At 45.4% G+C, this 17,330-nt stretch overlaps 1 protein-coding gene across 17 annotated transcripts in view; it reads left to right on the top strand.

The window, feature by feature from the left end:
- LOC137332845 (muscleblind-like protein 2) overlaps positions 1-17,330 on the top strand; it is a 287,907-nt gene that overhangs the window by 205,870 nt on the left and 64,707 nt on the right. For all 17 annotated transcript variants that reach the window (XR_010965752.1, XR_010965751.1, XM_067996785.1 and 14 more), the window contains exon 3: positions 16,882-17,046. Coding sequence is in view for 15 of the 17 variants with exons in the window: in XM_067996785.1 (XP_067852886.1) it covers positions 16,882-17,046 (165 nt within the window). In the remaining 2 variants the exon portion in view is untranslated. The remainder of the gene's footprint in view (positions 1-16,881; positions 17,047-17,330) is intronic.

The raw sequence follows: 17,330 nt of genomic DNA, 5'->3' as shown, positions 1-17,330 counted from the left end.
TTTAGACTGGGCCCCCTACTCCTAGAATCCCCAACCAGCGGAAATAGTTTCTCTCTATCCACCCCATCTGTTCCCCATAATATCTTATAAACTTCGATCAGATCACCCCCTAACCTTCGAAACTCATAGAATACAACCCCAATTTGTGTAATCTCTCCTCGTAACTAACCCTTGAAGTTCGGGTATTATTCTAGTAAACCTACGCTGCACTCCCTCTAAGGCCAATATGTCCTTCCGAAGGTGCGGTGCCCAGAACTGCTCACAGTACTCCAGGTGCGGTCTAACCAGGGTTTTGTATAGCTGCAGCATAACTTCTGCCCCCTTGTACTCTAGTCCTCTAGATATAGAAGCCAGCATTCCGTTAGCCTTATTGATTATTTTCTGCACCTGTTCATGACACTTCAATGATCTATGTACCTGAACCCCTAAGTCCCTTTGGACATCCACTGTTTTTAACTTCTTACCATTTAGAAAGTACCCTGTTCTATCCTTTTTTGATCCAAAGTGGATGACCTCACATTTGCCTACATTGAATTCCATTTGTCACAGTTTTGCCCATTCACCTAATCTATCAATATCGCTTTATAATGTTATGTTTTCATCTACACTGCTTACAATGCCACCAATCTTTGTGTCATCGGCAAACTTAGATATGAGACTTTCTATGCCTTCATCTAAGTCGTTAATAAATATTGTGAATAATTGAGGCCCAAGACAGATCCCTGCGGACTCCACTAGTCACATCCTGCCAATGTGAGTAGCTTCCCATTATCCCTACTCTCTGTCACCTTTCGCTCAGCCAACTTCCTAACCAAGTCCGTACTTTTCCCTTGATTCCATGGGCTTCTATCTTAGCTAACAGTCTCTTATGTGGGACTTTATCAAATGCCTTCTGATAGTCCATATAAATAACATCCATTGACATTCCCCTGTCTACTACTTTAGTCACCTCTTCAATAAAATTAAATCAGGTTTGTCAGGCACGACCTACCTTTCACAAATCCATTCTGGCTCTCTCTGATTAACTGAAAATTCTCGAGGTGTTCAGTCACCCTATCCTTAATTATAGACTCCAGCATTTTCCCCACAACAGATGTTAGGCTAACTGGTCTATAATTCCTTGGTTTCCCTCTCTCTCCTTTCTTAAAAAGCGGAGTGACATGTGCAATTTTCCAATCTAGAGGGACAGTTCCTAAATGTAGAGAACTTTGAAAGATTATGTAAGGAATCTTACAACACCAGGTTATAGTCCAACAATTTTATTTTAAAATCACAAGCTTTCGGAGATTATCTCCTTCGTCAGGTGAATGAGTGAAAGGTTCTCAAATCGCATTTCTTATATTAGGCTGGGACACCATCACACCAATCAAAAGGTGTCGTTGGTGTTCAAACAGGCCAGTCACGGAGAACAGTACGTCCCAGTACACTGAATATACATTGTGCCAATTACACAGACAGAGAGAAAGAGACCCAAATGGCAGAAAGAGAGAGAGTATTAAAAACAGATAACTTTTTTTCCCCTTTTGCTGGTGGGGTTACGTGTAGCGTGACATGAACCCAAGATCCCAGTTGAGGCCGTCCTCATGGGTGTGGAACTTGGCTATCAACTTCTGCTCAACGATTTTGCGTTGTCGTGTGTCTCGAAGGCCGCCTTGGAGAACGCTTACCCGAAGATCGGTGGCTGAATGTCCTTGACTGCTAAAGTGTTCCCCAACTGGGAGGGAACCCTCCTGTCTGGCGATTGTTGCGCGGTGTCCGTTCATCCGTTGTCGCAGTGCCTACATGGTCTCGCCAATGTACCATGCTCCGGGGCATCCTTTCCTGCAACGTATGAGGTAGACAACGTTGGCCGAGTCACAGGAGTAAGAACCATGTACCTGGTGGGTGGTGTCCTCTCGTGTGATGGTGGTATCCGTGAGAACGGGATATGACGCTCGACTTGTCAATCGACAGTTCCGACGGGCCACAGCGAAGAATCGCATAGACCTCCTCAGAAGACAAATACAGGACGCAACCAACAGAGTACCCTTCGTCGTCCAGTACTTCCCTGGAGCGGAGAAACTACACCATGTTCTCTGCAGCCTTCAACATATCATCGATGACGACGAACACCTCGCTAAGGCCATCCCCACGCCTCCACTACTCGCCTTCAAACAGCCACCCAACCTCAAACAGACCATCGTTCGCAGCAAATTACCCAGCTTTCAGGAGAACAGCGTCCACGACACCACACAACCCTGCCACAGCAACCTCTGCAAGACATGCCAGATCATCGACATGGATACCACCATCACACGAGAGGACACCACCCACCAGATACATGGTTCATACTCCTGGGACTCGGCCAACGTTGTCTACCTCATACGTTGCAGGAAAGGATGCCCCGGAGCATGGTACATTGGCGAGACCATGCAGACACTGCGACAACGGATGAACGGACACCGCACAACAATCGCCAGACAGGAGGGTTCCCTCCCAGTCGAGGAACACTTTAGCAGTCAAGGACATTCAGCCACCGATCTTCGGGTAAGCGTTCTCCAAGGCGGCCTTCGAGACACATGACAACACAAAATCATCGAGCAGAAGTTGATAGCCAAGGTCCGCACCCATGAGAACGGCCTCAACCGGGATCTTGGTTTCATGTCACGCTACATGTAACCCCACCAGCAAAAGGGGAAAAAAGTTATCTGTTTTTAATATTCTCTCTCTCTCTCTGCCATTTGGGTCTCTTTCTCTCTGTCTGTGTAATTGACACAATGTATATTCAGTGTACTGGGACGTACTGTTCTCCGTGACTGGCCTCTTTGAACACCAACGACACCTTTTGATTGGTGTGATGCTGTCCCAGCCTAATATAAGATATGCGATTTGAGAACCTTTCACTCATTCACCTGACGAAGGGGATAATCTCCGAAAGCTTATGATTTTAAAATAAAATTGTTGGACTATAACCTGGTGTTGTAAGATTCCTTACATTTGTCCACCCCAGTCCATCAACGGCATCTCCACATCTTTGAAAGATTATAGTCAGGGCATCTGCAATGTGCTCACCTACTTCCTTTAAAACCCTGGGATGGAAACCATCTGGTCCTGGGGATTTGTCACTCTTTAGTGCTATTATTTTCTTCATTACTCTTGTTTTACTTGTGTTAATTTTATCAAGTCCCTGTCCCCGATTTAATATTAGTTTTCTTGGGATTTCCGGCATGCTATCCTCTTTTTCTACTGTAAATACTGACGCAAAGTAATTATTCGAAATGTCTGCCATTTCCCCATTGTCAATGACAATATCCCCACTTTCAGTTTTTCTGGGGCCAACACTGCTCCTGACCATCCTCTTTTTCCTAATATAACTATAAAAGTTCCAGGCTTGCCAACTCTGGTTAGACGTAATCCTGAAGGTTTCATCAATGACTTCCTGCCTCCAACTGTCCTGCCCAGTCAAACAGCCTTTTTGCCACCTCCTATATTTTTTATGACTAATAAACTGTTCAAAGAAAATGAAAAAAAAAACACATTCTTTTTAGTACCCTACTGATATTTCTCCCAGGTTGCTCGCAGCAGTGCCCAGGAGATTAATCTTTAATTCCTGAAGACTCCAGGACAATTCCTGGAGGGTTGGCAACCCTATTCAAGCCCCACTCCTGTATAACATAGGTTGACACTTCAGTGCAGTACTGAGGGAGTGCTGTATTGTCGGAGATGATGTCTTTCAGATGAAACATTAAACACCACCCACCTGCTCAGGTAATTGGAAAGAATCTTACAGCACTACTTGAAGAAGAACAGGGGGCCAATGTTTTTCCCCCAACCAACATTACCAAAACAAATTACCTGGTCGTTTATGTCACCGCTGTTTGAGGGACCCTGCTGTCCGCAGAATAGCTGCCATGTTTCCTACATTACAACAGTGAGTACACAGGTTGTCCACCACGGCTCAGTGCTAGCAATCTCGCCTGAGTCAGAAGTTCGTAGGTTCAAGACTTGAGCCCATTATCCAGGCTGACACTCCAGCACAACACTGAGGGAGTGCAGGACTGCCGGAGGTACCGACTTTTGGGTGAGATGTTAAACCAAGGCCCCGCCTGTCTTCTCAGATGGACGGAAAAGATCCCATGGCAGTATTTGAAGAAGAGCAGGGGATTCTCCCCGGTGTCCTGGCCAATATTTATCCCTCAATCAACATCACTAAAACAGATTATCTAGTCATTATCACATGCCTGTTTATGGGAGCTTGCTGTGTGCAGAATGGCTGCCGCGTTTCCTACATTACAACAGTGCCTACACTTCAAAAGTACTTCATTAGTTATAAAGCGCTTTGGGACGTCCTTTCTTTCTTTTCCCTTCCTCAGACCCCTTCTAATTTAACTGACAGCCTAAGCTTCCTACAGACACATCACAATAGCAACACATTACCTCAGAACAAAGCTGGAATGAACTTTACTTTGCCCCCCACCCGCCCTCATTTGCCCTTTGGAGTCAGGCCCCAGACATGTGAATACAGAGGTCGTTTCGGTTGCATTGTTACAAGCCCGCATGGCATGTAATTGGAGTCTGTGGCATTAAGTATTTTGACAGGGTAGCTGGGAACTATCTAAAGTACATTTGCCCTTTTGATTGGTCTGTAAATTGACTGGTTGTCAAAAGATGGTCTCAAACGAGCTTAGATGACTGAAACAAGGTCATCTTTTAAAAATAGGATTTTAATCCAGGGTTTTGAATCCTGATGCAGTCAAGGTGAGCATAAGGCATACTGGGAAACTTAAGAATTGTGCAGGTGAAATACTGCATTTTGTTAATAGTTTTTTATTTAGAACATTCACAAGTAAGCAATCAACAAAAATAAAAAATACAATAAGCCGTTAACAAGGAAGAATAATACAGATGTCGTAAAAATAAATGCAATTTCTGTCAGACTTTCAGGGCAGAAGGCTCGGCTCTGCCAAAACAGAGCAACAGAATCACTGAAGTTTACAGCAGAGAAGGTTAAGGAGGGGGCACAGGACCATGAAGGGATTTGAGAGGGTAAGCAGTGAAAGATCATTTCCATTGGTTGGTGAATCACTGACAGGGGAACAGAGACTGAGGATCATCATTGGAAGAATGAAATGGCAAGGTAGAACATGGAATGCTTCACCACAAGACAAGGTTGAGGCAGAGACTAAACTGGGAGTGGACAATTATTCCCCGATGGCAACGGGCAGGGAATAGGATGAGGGTGGACAGCTCCAGCTGAAGATCTAGCACAGACCAAATGGCTTGTGTTCATGCTGTACTTCCTCCGATTGTGTGATATCGGGGGTGAAGAGATGGGCAAAGCTCAGTTACCAATTGTAAAGAAGGTTGGTTTTGCTCAGTTGAGATTAATTTCTCAATATAATGAGTAGGATAAAATTTAAAAGAAGAGACTTAATCCATGGGGTTTAGATGTAATCAGTTCATGCAAGACAAGTTCAGGCAGCTATAAATATTTTATGCCACACATGTAGATTGAATATTCAAGGTTTATTTGAACTGAATAGTTTCTCAAACTGTCTCTCTTTTGTCCCTCAAAACCACACAATGCTTTAGGTAAGTTATGAGTGTTTTCCTAAGCGTCCTTATTCCAGTATTTCTGTTACTTATAATTCTTTACAGGTTTATTTATGGAAACCCTGCTGTTTCCACTTGTTCTCATTACCAAAGTTGCTCTGAAATGGTCACTACAGAGAAACCGAGTGGGAGCAGCCGAGAAACCGGTCTGTCTCCCTCTCGTTCCCCCACCTGCCCCTGTGGGAATACGGTCACTGAGTGAGGGTCAATCCCTCTCTGCTCAGTGCCCCCCGCAACAGCATGACTGGGCAAGGGAGTTCAACCATGATCCCACCACTCCTTCAGCTGCTCCGTCACACCAGTTAGAATCATGGAATCATAGAAAGATTACAGCACAGAAGGAGGCCATTCAGCCCATCAAGTCTGCGCTGGCTCTATGCAAGAGTAATCCAGCTAGTCCCATTCCCCCACCCTATCCCCGTAGCCCTACAATTTTTTTCCTTTCAAGTACTTATCCAGTTCCCTTTTGAAGGCCATGATTGAATCTGCCTCCACCACCCCCTCGGGCAGTGCATTCCAGATCATAACCACCCGCTGTGTAAAAAAGTTTTTCCTCATGTCATCTTAAATCTATGTCCTCTGGTTCTTGACCCTTCCACCAATGGGAACAGTTTCTCTCTATCTATTCTGTCTAGACCCTTCATGATTTTGAATACCTCTATCAAATCTCCTCGCAACCATCTCTGTTCCAAGGAGAACAACCCCAGCTTCTCCAGTCTATCCACGTAACTAAAGTCCCTCATCCCTGGAATCATTCTAGTAAATCTCTTCTGCACCCTCTCTAAGGCCTTCACAACTTTCCTAAAGTGCAGTGCCCAGAACTGGACACAATACTCCAGTTGTGGCCGAACCAGTGTTTTATAAAGGTTCATCATGACTTCCATACTCAAGAGGATATAGTCAGGCTGGTGGCATGGGCGGACACGTGGCAGATGAAATTTAATGCAGAAAAATGCAAAGTGATACATTTCGGTAGGAAGAACGAGGAGAGGGCACAACTCTAAAAGGGGTACAGGAACAGAGCGATCTGGGGATTAATGTGCACAAATCGTTGAAGGTGGCAGGGCAGGTTGAGAAAGCAGTTAAAAAAGCATATGGGATCCTGGGCTTTATAAATAGAGGCATAGAGTACAAAAGTATGGAAGTCATGATGAACCTTTTCCTCTTGAAGTCTATCACTATCCTCCTCACTGTTTACTACCCTTCCAAGTTTTGTGTCATCCGCAAATTTTGAAATTGTGCAGGTCCAAGTCAATAAAAAATATCAAGAAAAGCAGTGGTCCTAGTACCGACCCCTGGGGAACACCACTGTACACCTCCCTCCAGTCCGAAAAACAACGTTATGATGACGTAATGCGTGTCACCATGTTCACTCCTTGAATGTTGATAACTTGTTGGTCAACGTGGTTGACTCTTAACTGCCACCTTCCCAGAGGAACTAGGGATGGGCAATAAATGCCAACCTTACCAGCGATGCCCGAGAATGACCAAAATAATACGGAGTGAATACTGACATCACTGTGTCAGCCAGTGAGTTGGAGGCGGGGTGGGACCTGTGGTTTTCATTTACAGAGTCTCTGAACTCAAGGCCGAAACTACAGCAGAGTCTCCTGAGTATAGCAGGATTATTTCTTCAGCAAAATGCAGTGAGTGGAGGATAGTTACATACTAATTGTGGCCTAAAATTAATTCCAGTCATATACTGCAGTGCGGTTTCCAGGCATGATTGACGGGGGAATTACCCAATCATCTCCATTCTGGTGTCACTATATGCAGCCAATATAATATACATATATTATTATCAGCATTTTGACTGTTAGTTTCTCCTATTTGGCCAGTGCGCCTCCACAACTAAACTTGCCTCGTGGCAAGAATTGGGCAGGCGGAAAACTGCCCTGACCTCGGCAGCGTGAGGCCGTAGAGATTTTAACTAAGTAGTTTGGGAAGGGCTTGTGGGAGGGCAGGAGGGTGATGGTTGAAAGATCAGCCTCCAATGAGGGTCAGAGGGGTCGGGAAGAGTCCGAAGATGGCAGCTGCAGGAATGTTCTTCCAGCCAGCTGTGTGCTGCTCCAATGTAACCTTATACTAAATGTACTTCCCAGCTCACGTATAACTCTACAACTTCCGTAGGCAGTCTGTTTCAGCATGCCTATCCGTTCTGAGTCCCCGTCACACCTCAACCTCTCCGAGCACGCATCTTAACTGGCCCAAAGCCAACAGGCAAGTCCAGTATTGGAATCGATGGTGGGACAGGTATCAAAGGGCCAGGTTGCACCCAGTTGAAGGGTTGGACCAGAGGCTGGGAGGAGCTGCAGTTGGCTCCTAGACTCTATACAAGCACCTCTGTCCTGAGCACAAGCTGGTAGAGAATTGTTAGGAAGTGTTTACTGAATAAGTATTACTCAAGGCTTCTCGTTTGCTCACTTTGCCACGCCTACCGTTTTGGAAAAGATGTGTCCCTGAAGTCCCCACACCCTGCCGCTCCATCATGATGCTCAGTGAGTGCGATTTATTGCCACCCTGACATTGGTCTCAGTTCCAGATGACCTCAGATTGTTGAAACCTGGATCCCTTCCAGTTTTGGTGGGAAACTACCTTGAGGGATTAGTTGATGGATGTACTGCGGTGCAACAGAGTTAATGGTGACAAGAAACTGGAGCACAGAAGTCTTCGCTGGGAAGAACAATGGAACAGCAACGGAACATTTTAACTGCTGCCTCCGATTCTTGCAGGTTTATTCTCTTGCCCTGTTAAGATCCCTTGGTGCCAGACACCATTCTCCACCTGAGAGGGAAAGCAATTGACCTATTCTCTGGACTCTGCTGACAGGTTGGTAGGAGGTGTGTGAGAGAGTGACCTTGGATTTTTCTTTCCTCTCTGTGTGAAGGTGTTAATTAGCTCTGTGCCCTGTTGGCAACACTGGGACTTTGAACTCGATTCATTCAATCTAGAAAAGCAGCAATAGGTGACACAGCCTGAAAGAAAATCACAACTCAAAAACCACCCTGAATCTAGACCTATGACATGTGAAAACAATTAGTTACACTGCAAGTGAAGTAGAACATGGGCTTGTTATATAATCATAACAAGTGTCACTTCAGTGTTAGCTTGGCTCAGTTTGTAGAAATCCCACCTCTGAGTCATGGGTTCAAACCTCGAGCACATGATCTAAGTGTGACACTTCACTGCAGTATTGAAGGAGTGCTGCAATGTCAGAAGTACTATTCTTTGGATGCGATGTTAAACTGAGGCCCTGGAGAACCCGTGGCACTATTTGAAGAAGAGCAGGGGAGTTCTCCCAGTGTTCAGAAGAACATTCGTCCCTCAATGAACACCAGCGCTAAAAACAGATTAATAATCATTTGCTGTTTGTGGGACATTGCTGTGCGCAAATTGGCTGCTGTGTTTGCCCACATAACAACAGTGATTATACTTCAAAAGTAACTGATTGGCTGTGAAGTGCTAAGTACTGTATAAATACAAGATCATTCCCTCTAGTGCAGTTACCACGATCCCTGCTCCTGAAACCAGCTTGAATCTGTATAAAGATGTTGACGTACCTGCAGTGAGAGAGAGAGAGAGAGAGAGAGAGCAAAGTGCCTTTTGGGCCTCTGCCTCTTAGTGTTTGTGTTGGCCACAAGTCTTCCCTGTGGCTCCCAGTAAGTACGACCTTCGCTGCACTAATTGGCCCCATTCACATTTGCCAATGGACACACTTAATAAGCGTACAAACTTGTACCTTGCATGAAACAAAGCTGAGTGTGTCAGCCAGAAGCTTTGATTGGCATTACTCCTGCTCAGGTCTGCAGGCTAGGTTTTGTCAAGCTGCATTTTTAATATCTAATTGAATTATATAAAGTGATATTCTTTGGATAATAGTAACAAACCTTTAGCAAAACTAACTCCTCATTATTAATTTTCCATGTATATATATTTTAGTATCTTCTTTGTTATAAAATGCCCTCTGTTATATATAAATAGTAATTCTCATAAAGTACAGGTCCTACTTAGTGAAGCATAATAAATGCACCACCTCAATGGGTGGTGGAAGCAGATTCAATAGTCACTTTCGAAAGGGAATTTGATATATACTTGAAAAGGAAAAAATTGCAGGGCTATGGGGAAAGAGCAGGGGGAGTGGGACTAATTGGATGGCTGTTTCAAAGAGCTGGCACAGGCACGATGGATCGAATAGTCTCTTTCTGTGCTGTCAGATACTATGATTCTATGTTAGACGTGTAAACAGTACCCAGCTGCCTAATCCCAATGCAATCCTGTATTTTTTCTCAATGTGCTTTTTCTGTCTCTACCCCTCCCCCTTCCAGGTCTATTCCCCCAAGCTGATAGTTCTTGCCTTGTTCTTCCATCTCCTCCGTACCTCCCTTCTTTTCACCTCTCAGTGGAAAAGCATCAGTAACTGGCATAGATTCCACGGGTCTAGTTCAGATTTCAAACCCCAGATCTTTAACAGTTTGCAGACTGAACCCGTGCATTTAGCAGCGGTGACTGTAGATCAGTGGTTTTCAATCTTTTATGGGTAGGGGAAACCCTTCCCACCAATATCGACATATTCCCAGAGACACCCCCCTCCCCCACCCCGATCCCTGCTGTCCCTGACGTCCTGCAAAAGAATGTTTTTTTTAAATTAGTGTACAAAACGTGCTAGTAAGTCAAGAAATGTAGAAAAATTCAGAAATCTGATAAACTTGCAAACCCCCTGGACTCTCCTTATAGACACCTGCAGGTTTGGGGATCCCAATTTGAAAATCAATGATGGAAACCATAGTTATGTGCCCAGTCTGTCATTCACACCTATGTAAAGTTTGACAGTAGTTTACCAGTTATATCTCTGCACAGTATGGCTTTACAGTATTATTTGGCGTCAGCCGTGGTTCAGTTGGTAGCACTCTCGCCTCTGAGTCAGAAGGTTCATGGGTTCAAGACCTACTCTAGAAACTTGAGCATGTAATCCAGGCTGACATTCCCAGTGCAGTACTGAGGGAGTGCTGCACTGTCGGAGGTGCCGTCTTTCGGATGAGACATTAAACCGGGGCCCCGTCTGCCCTCTCAGGTGGATGTAAAATACCCCATGGCTGTATTTCGAAGAAGAGCAGGGGAGTTCTCCCCAGTGCCCTGGCCAATATTTATCCAACCAACACCTAAAAACAGATTATCTGGTCATTATCACACAGTTTGTGGGATCTTGCTGTGCGCAAATTGGCTGCTGTGTTTCCTACATTACAACAGTGACTACACTTCAAAAGTACTTCATTGGCTGTAAAGCACTGTGGGACGTCCTGAGGTTGTGAAAGGCGCTATATTGATGTAAGTTCTTTATTTATTAACTGGAAATACAATCATCATTGCAACAAAACTGACTGAAGAAAACTACGACAGGGCATTACAGCTTCTCATTGTGTGCAGATGTAGCCCATACCCTGTTGTGACACATATCTAGATATCTAGATTTGTACTGCAGTTGAAGTACGTGTTCCCTCAAGTGTTGGGCTTCACTTGGCAATACCCTGTATTATTTGCCATTTCCTCCGCATAGGCTATTTCTGAATTATTTCCATTAGTTTTATCATTTTATTAACCTAGTACCCTATACCTCTTCAAATCATGAACTCTAATGCCCTTTGTATGATTAGGATCACTGTCAATAATTAACATTTAATGCATGGATCGAATTTTATTGTTATAATCGTGGAAATGCTAGGATGAGGCCAGAGATGGGAAACTATAGATATGAGGAGAGACTTGAGGAACTGGGACTATTTCCACTGGAGCAGAGAAGACCAAGAGGAGATTTAATAAAGGTCTTTAAAATTAGGAAGGGCTTTGATAGGGTAAATAGGGAAAGACTATTCCCTCTGCTTGGGGAATCAGTGAAGTGAACAATAGAAAATTGTCACTAAGAGTGAGGAGACAGGTTAGGAGAATTGATTTTTACACAGAGTGCTGTTGGAGTATGGAATGCTTGGTCATAGTTGAGGCAAAGACCACTGCATCGTTAAGGGAAAAATGGATAAATATTTGAAGCAGAGGAAGATACAGGGCTTTGGGGAGAGCGTGGGGCAGTGGAATTAATTTTGCATTGCTTTAGCGAGGAACCAGTACTGACATGATGGGTCAATGGACCTCCTTCTGTATAAAATGTTTCTCCAAAGCAATTAGGGCACACCCAAAATAGCTGCACCTTCAATAAATGTTTAAATAAAAAATTCTTTAACATTAAAATTCGATAGCCAGGAAAAGATCAATGTGTCTGCATGCTTTCATTTATCGACATAGTCTGAAAGCTTCTCACGCTCAGTGAATTAAACAGACAAGACAGATTTCGGTGTAGCCTCTGCAGATTTTCACCAACAGTCCAAACAACCTGAATTCTGTTAAAAGTGGGAATCATTGTGGTGTCATGTGCTTTAAATGACACCTTCTGCTGAGCTGTAAAGGGTATATGTGCAGCCAATCCCTTTAATCTGCCATATATCCTGCTTGGTAAGGTAAGGTCAGCAGATCTGATCACTTCTCCCTTCGTGAATCTCGAGGAGCATTAATGCACTGACATGGCCCGTAAGTGCCTTCTTTTTCCTACTCCACATTAACATATTCACCAGACTGCAGACAAGGCTAGGTCAGGATCACCTCTTCACTTGACGACCTTGGCTAGAATAGAAACAGCCAGAGAAAGTCACAGGAGCGGATAATAAAAGGAAAGTGAGAGCGGATAGAAACTAAAATGCCAATCCTCGGCTACCTGCGGATCTCATAGTCTGCATTTTAAAGTCAATCTGATGCAAGGTGGTTGTATTTGAGACCCTAGTTAGAATGGCCATGGTGGAACATTAAGGGATAGAAATCCGCCATCACTGCCTGGGCAGTAATCTGTGGGAGCAGATTGCCCACCCATTATACAACCCGCCCGATGTTCATTCGACTGATGACAATGGAAATGAAAATCAGACGGGTTCTATAATCATAGAATGATCCAGCACAGAAGGAGGCCATTTGGCCCATCATGCCTGTGCCAGCTCTTTGAAAGAGCTATCGATTAGTCCCATTCACTGCTCTTTCCCCATAGCCCTACAAATTTTTCCACTTCAGGTATTTATCCAATTCCCTTTTGAAAGTTATTATTGAATCTGCTTCACCGCCCTTTCTGGCAGCGCATTCCAGATCATAATAACTCGCTGCATAAAAAATGTCTCCACATCTCCCCCTGGTTCTTTTACCAATTACCTTAAATCTGTGTCCTCTGGTTACTGACTTTTCTGCCAGTGGAAACAGTTTCTCCTTATTTACTCTCTCAAAACCCTTCATGATTTTGAACACCTCCATCAAATTTCCCCTTAACCGTCTCTGCTCTAAGGAGAACAATCCCAGCTTCTCCAGTCTCTCCACACAATTGAAGTCCCTCATCCCTGGTACCATTCTAGTAAATCTCCTCTGCACCTTCTTCCAGGCCTTGATGTCCTTCCTAAAGTTTGGTGCCTAGAATTGGCCACAATGCTCCAGCTGGGGCCTAACCAGTGATTTATAAAGGGCAAGCGATCCGATCCACCAGATCACTGCCAGACAGGAAAGGTGAAAATCTGCCCCTAAGGGTGCTGAATGCACAAGCCTGGCGTCCTCTGTATTTTTGAAAGAATCAATTTTAAGAGTAACCAGTTTGTTATCAATATGCGCCTTTATTTGTATTTCCTTCCATTTCCCCCATTAGATCCCACTCGGCCTGCTGTCTGTGCTGTTCCTTTGGCACCTGACAGGAGGTGGTCTGCAAACTGGGAGCGTTTCGCCAGTTTCTTTTACTCCATCCAAGACGGGGTGGGGGGTTCTGTGAGATGCTCCAGGGACTTTGTCGACAGTAGGAAAAAATACTCATTGTGGGGAGTATTTGGAATTTGAACTGAGCCTATCTAAATGGAAGTCTAGCGGTCCATCATTAGAGCTAACAAATGTCCCTTAAACTGAGGGAACATTGTTTTTTTTTTATTCGTTCACGGGATGTGGGCGTCGCTGGCGAGGCCAGCATTTATTGCCCATCCCTAATTGCCCTCGAGAAGGTGGTGGTGAGCCGCCTTCTTGAACCGCTGCAGTCCGTGTGGTGACGGTTCTCCCACAGTGCTGTTAGGAAGGGAGTTCCAGGATTTTGACCCAGCGACAATGAAGGAATGGCGATATATTTCCAAGTCGGGATGGTGTGTGACTTGGAGGGGAACGTGCAGGTGGTGTTGTTCCCATGCGCCTGCTGCTCTTGTCCTTCTAGGTGGTAGAGGTCGCGGGTTTGGGAGGTGCTGTCGAAGAAGCCTTGGCGAGTTGCTGCAGTGCATCCTGTGGATGGTGCACACTGCAGCCACTGTGCGCCGGTGGTGAAGGGAGTGAATGTTTAGGGTGGTGGATGGGGTGCCAATCAAGCGGGCTGCTTTATCTTGGATGGTGTCGAGCTTCTTGAGTGTTGTTGGAGCTGCACTCATCCGGGCAAGTGGAGAGTATTCCATCACACTCCTGACTTGTGCCTTGTAGATGATGAAAAGGCTTTGGGGAGTCAGGAGGTGAGTCACTCGCCGCAGAATACCCAGCCTCTGACCTGCTCTTGTAGCCACAGTATTTATGTGGCTGGTCCAGTTAAGTTTCTGGTCAATGGTGACCCCCAGGATGTTGATGGTGGGGGATTCGGCGATGGTAATGCCGTTGAATGTCAAGGGGAGGTGGTTAGACTCTCTCTTGTTGGAGATGGTCATTGCCTGGCACTTATCTGGCGCGAATGTTACTTGCCACTTATGAGCCCAAGCCTGGATGTTGTCCAGGTCTTGCTGCATGCGGGCTCGGACTGCTTCATTATCTGAGGGGTTGCGAATGGAACTGAACACTGTGCAGTCATCAGCGAACATCCCCATTTCTGACCTTATGATGGAGGGAAGGTCATTGATGAAGCAGCTGAAGATGGTTGGGCCTAGGACACTGCCCTGAGGAACTCCTGCAGAAATGCCCTGGGGCTGAGATGATTGGCCTCCAACAACCACTACCATCTTCTTTTGTGCTAGGTATGACTCCAGCCACTGGAGAGTTTTCCCCCTGATTCCCATTGACTTCAATGAACACAGGACTGGTGTTTCATCTTTTCGTGAGTCATTCTCGACAATTAAATGCTAATAATCTCGCCTCTGAGCCAAAAAGGTTGTGGGTTCAAACCCCACTCCAGAGACTTGAGCACATAATCTTGGCTGACACTCCCAGTGCAGTACTGAGGGAGTGCTGCACTGTTGGAGGTGGTGTCTTTCTGATGAGATGTCAAACTGGGGCCCCGCCTGCCCTCTCAGGTGGATGTGAAAGATCCCATTGCACTATTTTGAAGAAGACCAGGGGAGTTCTCCCCGGTGTCCTGGCCAATATTTATCCCTCAACCAACACCACTAAAACAGATTATCTGGTCATTATCACATTGCTGTTTGTGGGATCTTGCTGTGTACAAATTGTCTGCCGCATTTCCTACATTACAACATTGACTACAATTTAAAAGTACCTCGTTGGCTGTAAAGTACTTTGGGACGTCTTGAGGCCGTGAAAGGCGCTATATAAATGCAGGTTCTTTCTTTTTTATTATTAACATTTTGACCAAAAAGAATTTCAGCAACAATGCGGTCCTAAAGATGAAATATATTGATCTGGTCTTGCCATTCATCTCATTTGCTGTTCACATTTGCTCACATAACAACAATGGCTACACTTCAAAATTCATTCAAACTGTTGTGCCTGAGGGCCTGATAAGGGGCTAAATAACTGCAAGTCCTCTTTCTTCACATTGGAAGCATGTCGGGATTATTCGTGGATGTATGACACTGCTCTGTGCATTATCGTAACAGGTGAAAGTCCCAGTTAAAGTAATGGACAGAGAAGTATCATACAGATGTTCATCCACCATGATCACCAAGTCATTTCTGGCCTTACATTTAAAAAAGGCGACCATTTGCTGCCAGTCTCACATCAGTCCCAAGGCTAGAAAAGACACGAGACTATGATGGGATTTAAGCTATGCAAGGGGGGATTATGCAGTCGCACTTGCCTTGACGGTGGTACTGAACAGGTGAATAAACCCATACGTTTAACTTCAGCAGACCTGAATTCAGTTCAAACTCTTTCCTCGCTTGTACCGCACTCCTGTGTTCATTATTTTTACTCAGGCGTGTATTTTAAACTCTAAATCAAAAGCAAAATACTGCAGCTGCTGGAAATCTGAAACAAAAACAGAAAATGCTGGAGAAGCTCAGCAAGCAAGGCAGCATCTGAGAAAGAAACAGAGTTAACGTTTCAGGTCGATGACCTTTCGTTAGAACTGGAAGATGTTAAAGATTTAACAGTTTTTAAGCAACAGAGCCAAGCAAAGGGGGTGGGGGGAAGGGGACAGGAGGAAAGAACAAAAGGGAAGGTCTGTGATAGGGTGGAGGGCAGGAGTGATTAAATGACAAAAGGGATGATGGTGCGAGGCAAGGAGGGTGGGAATGGGACAGGTAAAGAAACAAAAGGTCGGTCTAGAGGAGCTGCAAATGGCAATATCAGAACCATTACCAACACCTGCTGTCCGAAAAAATGGGAGCAGTGGTTCTGATCTGAAGTTATTGAAATCAATGTTGAGCCCGGAAGGTTGTGAAGTGTCTAATCGAAAGATGAGGTGTTGTTCCTCGAGCTTCCGTCGAGATTCACTGGAACAACGTAGGCGGCCGAGGACAGAGAGGTCAGAGTGGGAGTGGGACAGAGAATTAAAATGGCAAGTGACCGGCAGGTCAGGGTCACGATTGCGGACTGAACGAAGCGGACTGTGCTCCCTGCTCACGATGCAGTCTCCTCTATCTTGGGGAGACCAAATGCAGATTGGGTGATTGCTTTGCTGAACACTTCCACTCAGTCCGCAAGCGTTACTCTGAGCTTCCGGTCACTTGCCACTACACCACCTTGCCCACTTGTCACCAGCTACTTCAGCCAGGTCCTCATGAGGGACTATGGATGTACCTGCCATAATGCTGACTATTCCTCTACAGCGCCCAGTGACAGGTCAGTGTCGGCCTGAACCTTCCCTCTCGACAACTGTGAATGGTTTGTTTTTGCACAAATCCACCTTGCGAGTTAGTCCAGGATCTTGCCCAATGAGATGGTGGGGGGAAGCGGGGGTGCGAGGGAGGGGGTGAGACGACGGTGTGAGAGAAATATGGAACCTTCCAGAAACCATTCTGTATCTACATTAACAGGCTACGTTTTCAAAGCTGTAATTGTTTTTTGTTCTTTTTATAGGGGCGTTGCACTCGGGAAAACTGCAAATATCTCCACCCGCCCCCACACTTGAAAACGCAGCTGGAAATCAACGGGAGGAACAACCTGATCCAGCAGAAGACTGCAGCGGCCATGCTCGCACAGCAGATGCAGTTCATGCTGCCAGGCACACAGCTGCAGCCAATGGTAAGCAGCCGTTTCATCACACATCCTCTCCATCACCAAGACCACCCACTTCCACCTCTGTAAGATCGCCCGTCTCCACCCCTGCCTCAGCTCATCTGCTGCTTTAGCCCTCATCCATGCCTTTGTTACCTCCAGACTCGACCATTCCAATGATCTCCTGGCTGACCTCCCATCTTCCATCCTCCATAAACTTGAGCTCATCCAAAACTCTGCTGCCTGTATCCTAACTCGTTCACCCATCGCCCCTGTGCTCGCTGACCTACATTGGCTCCTGGTCCACCAAC

Source organism: Heptranchias perlo, chromosome 15 (genome assembly GCF_035084215.1).
Source record: "Heptranchias perlo isolate sHepPer1 chromosome 15, sHepPer1.hap1, whole genome shotgun sequence".
NCBI classification, from domain to species: Eukaryota; Metazoa; Chordata; class Chondrichthyes; order Hexanchiformes; family Hexanchidae; genus Heptranchias; species Heptranchias perlo.
The sequence above is the reverse complement of the archived record's forward strand: the minus strand, read 5'-3'. Positions and strand labels throughout refer to the sequence as shown.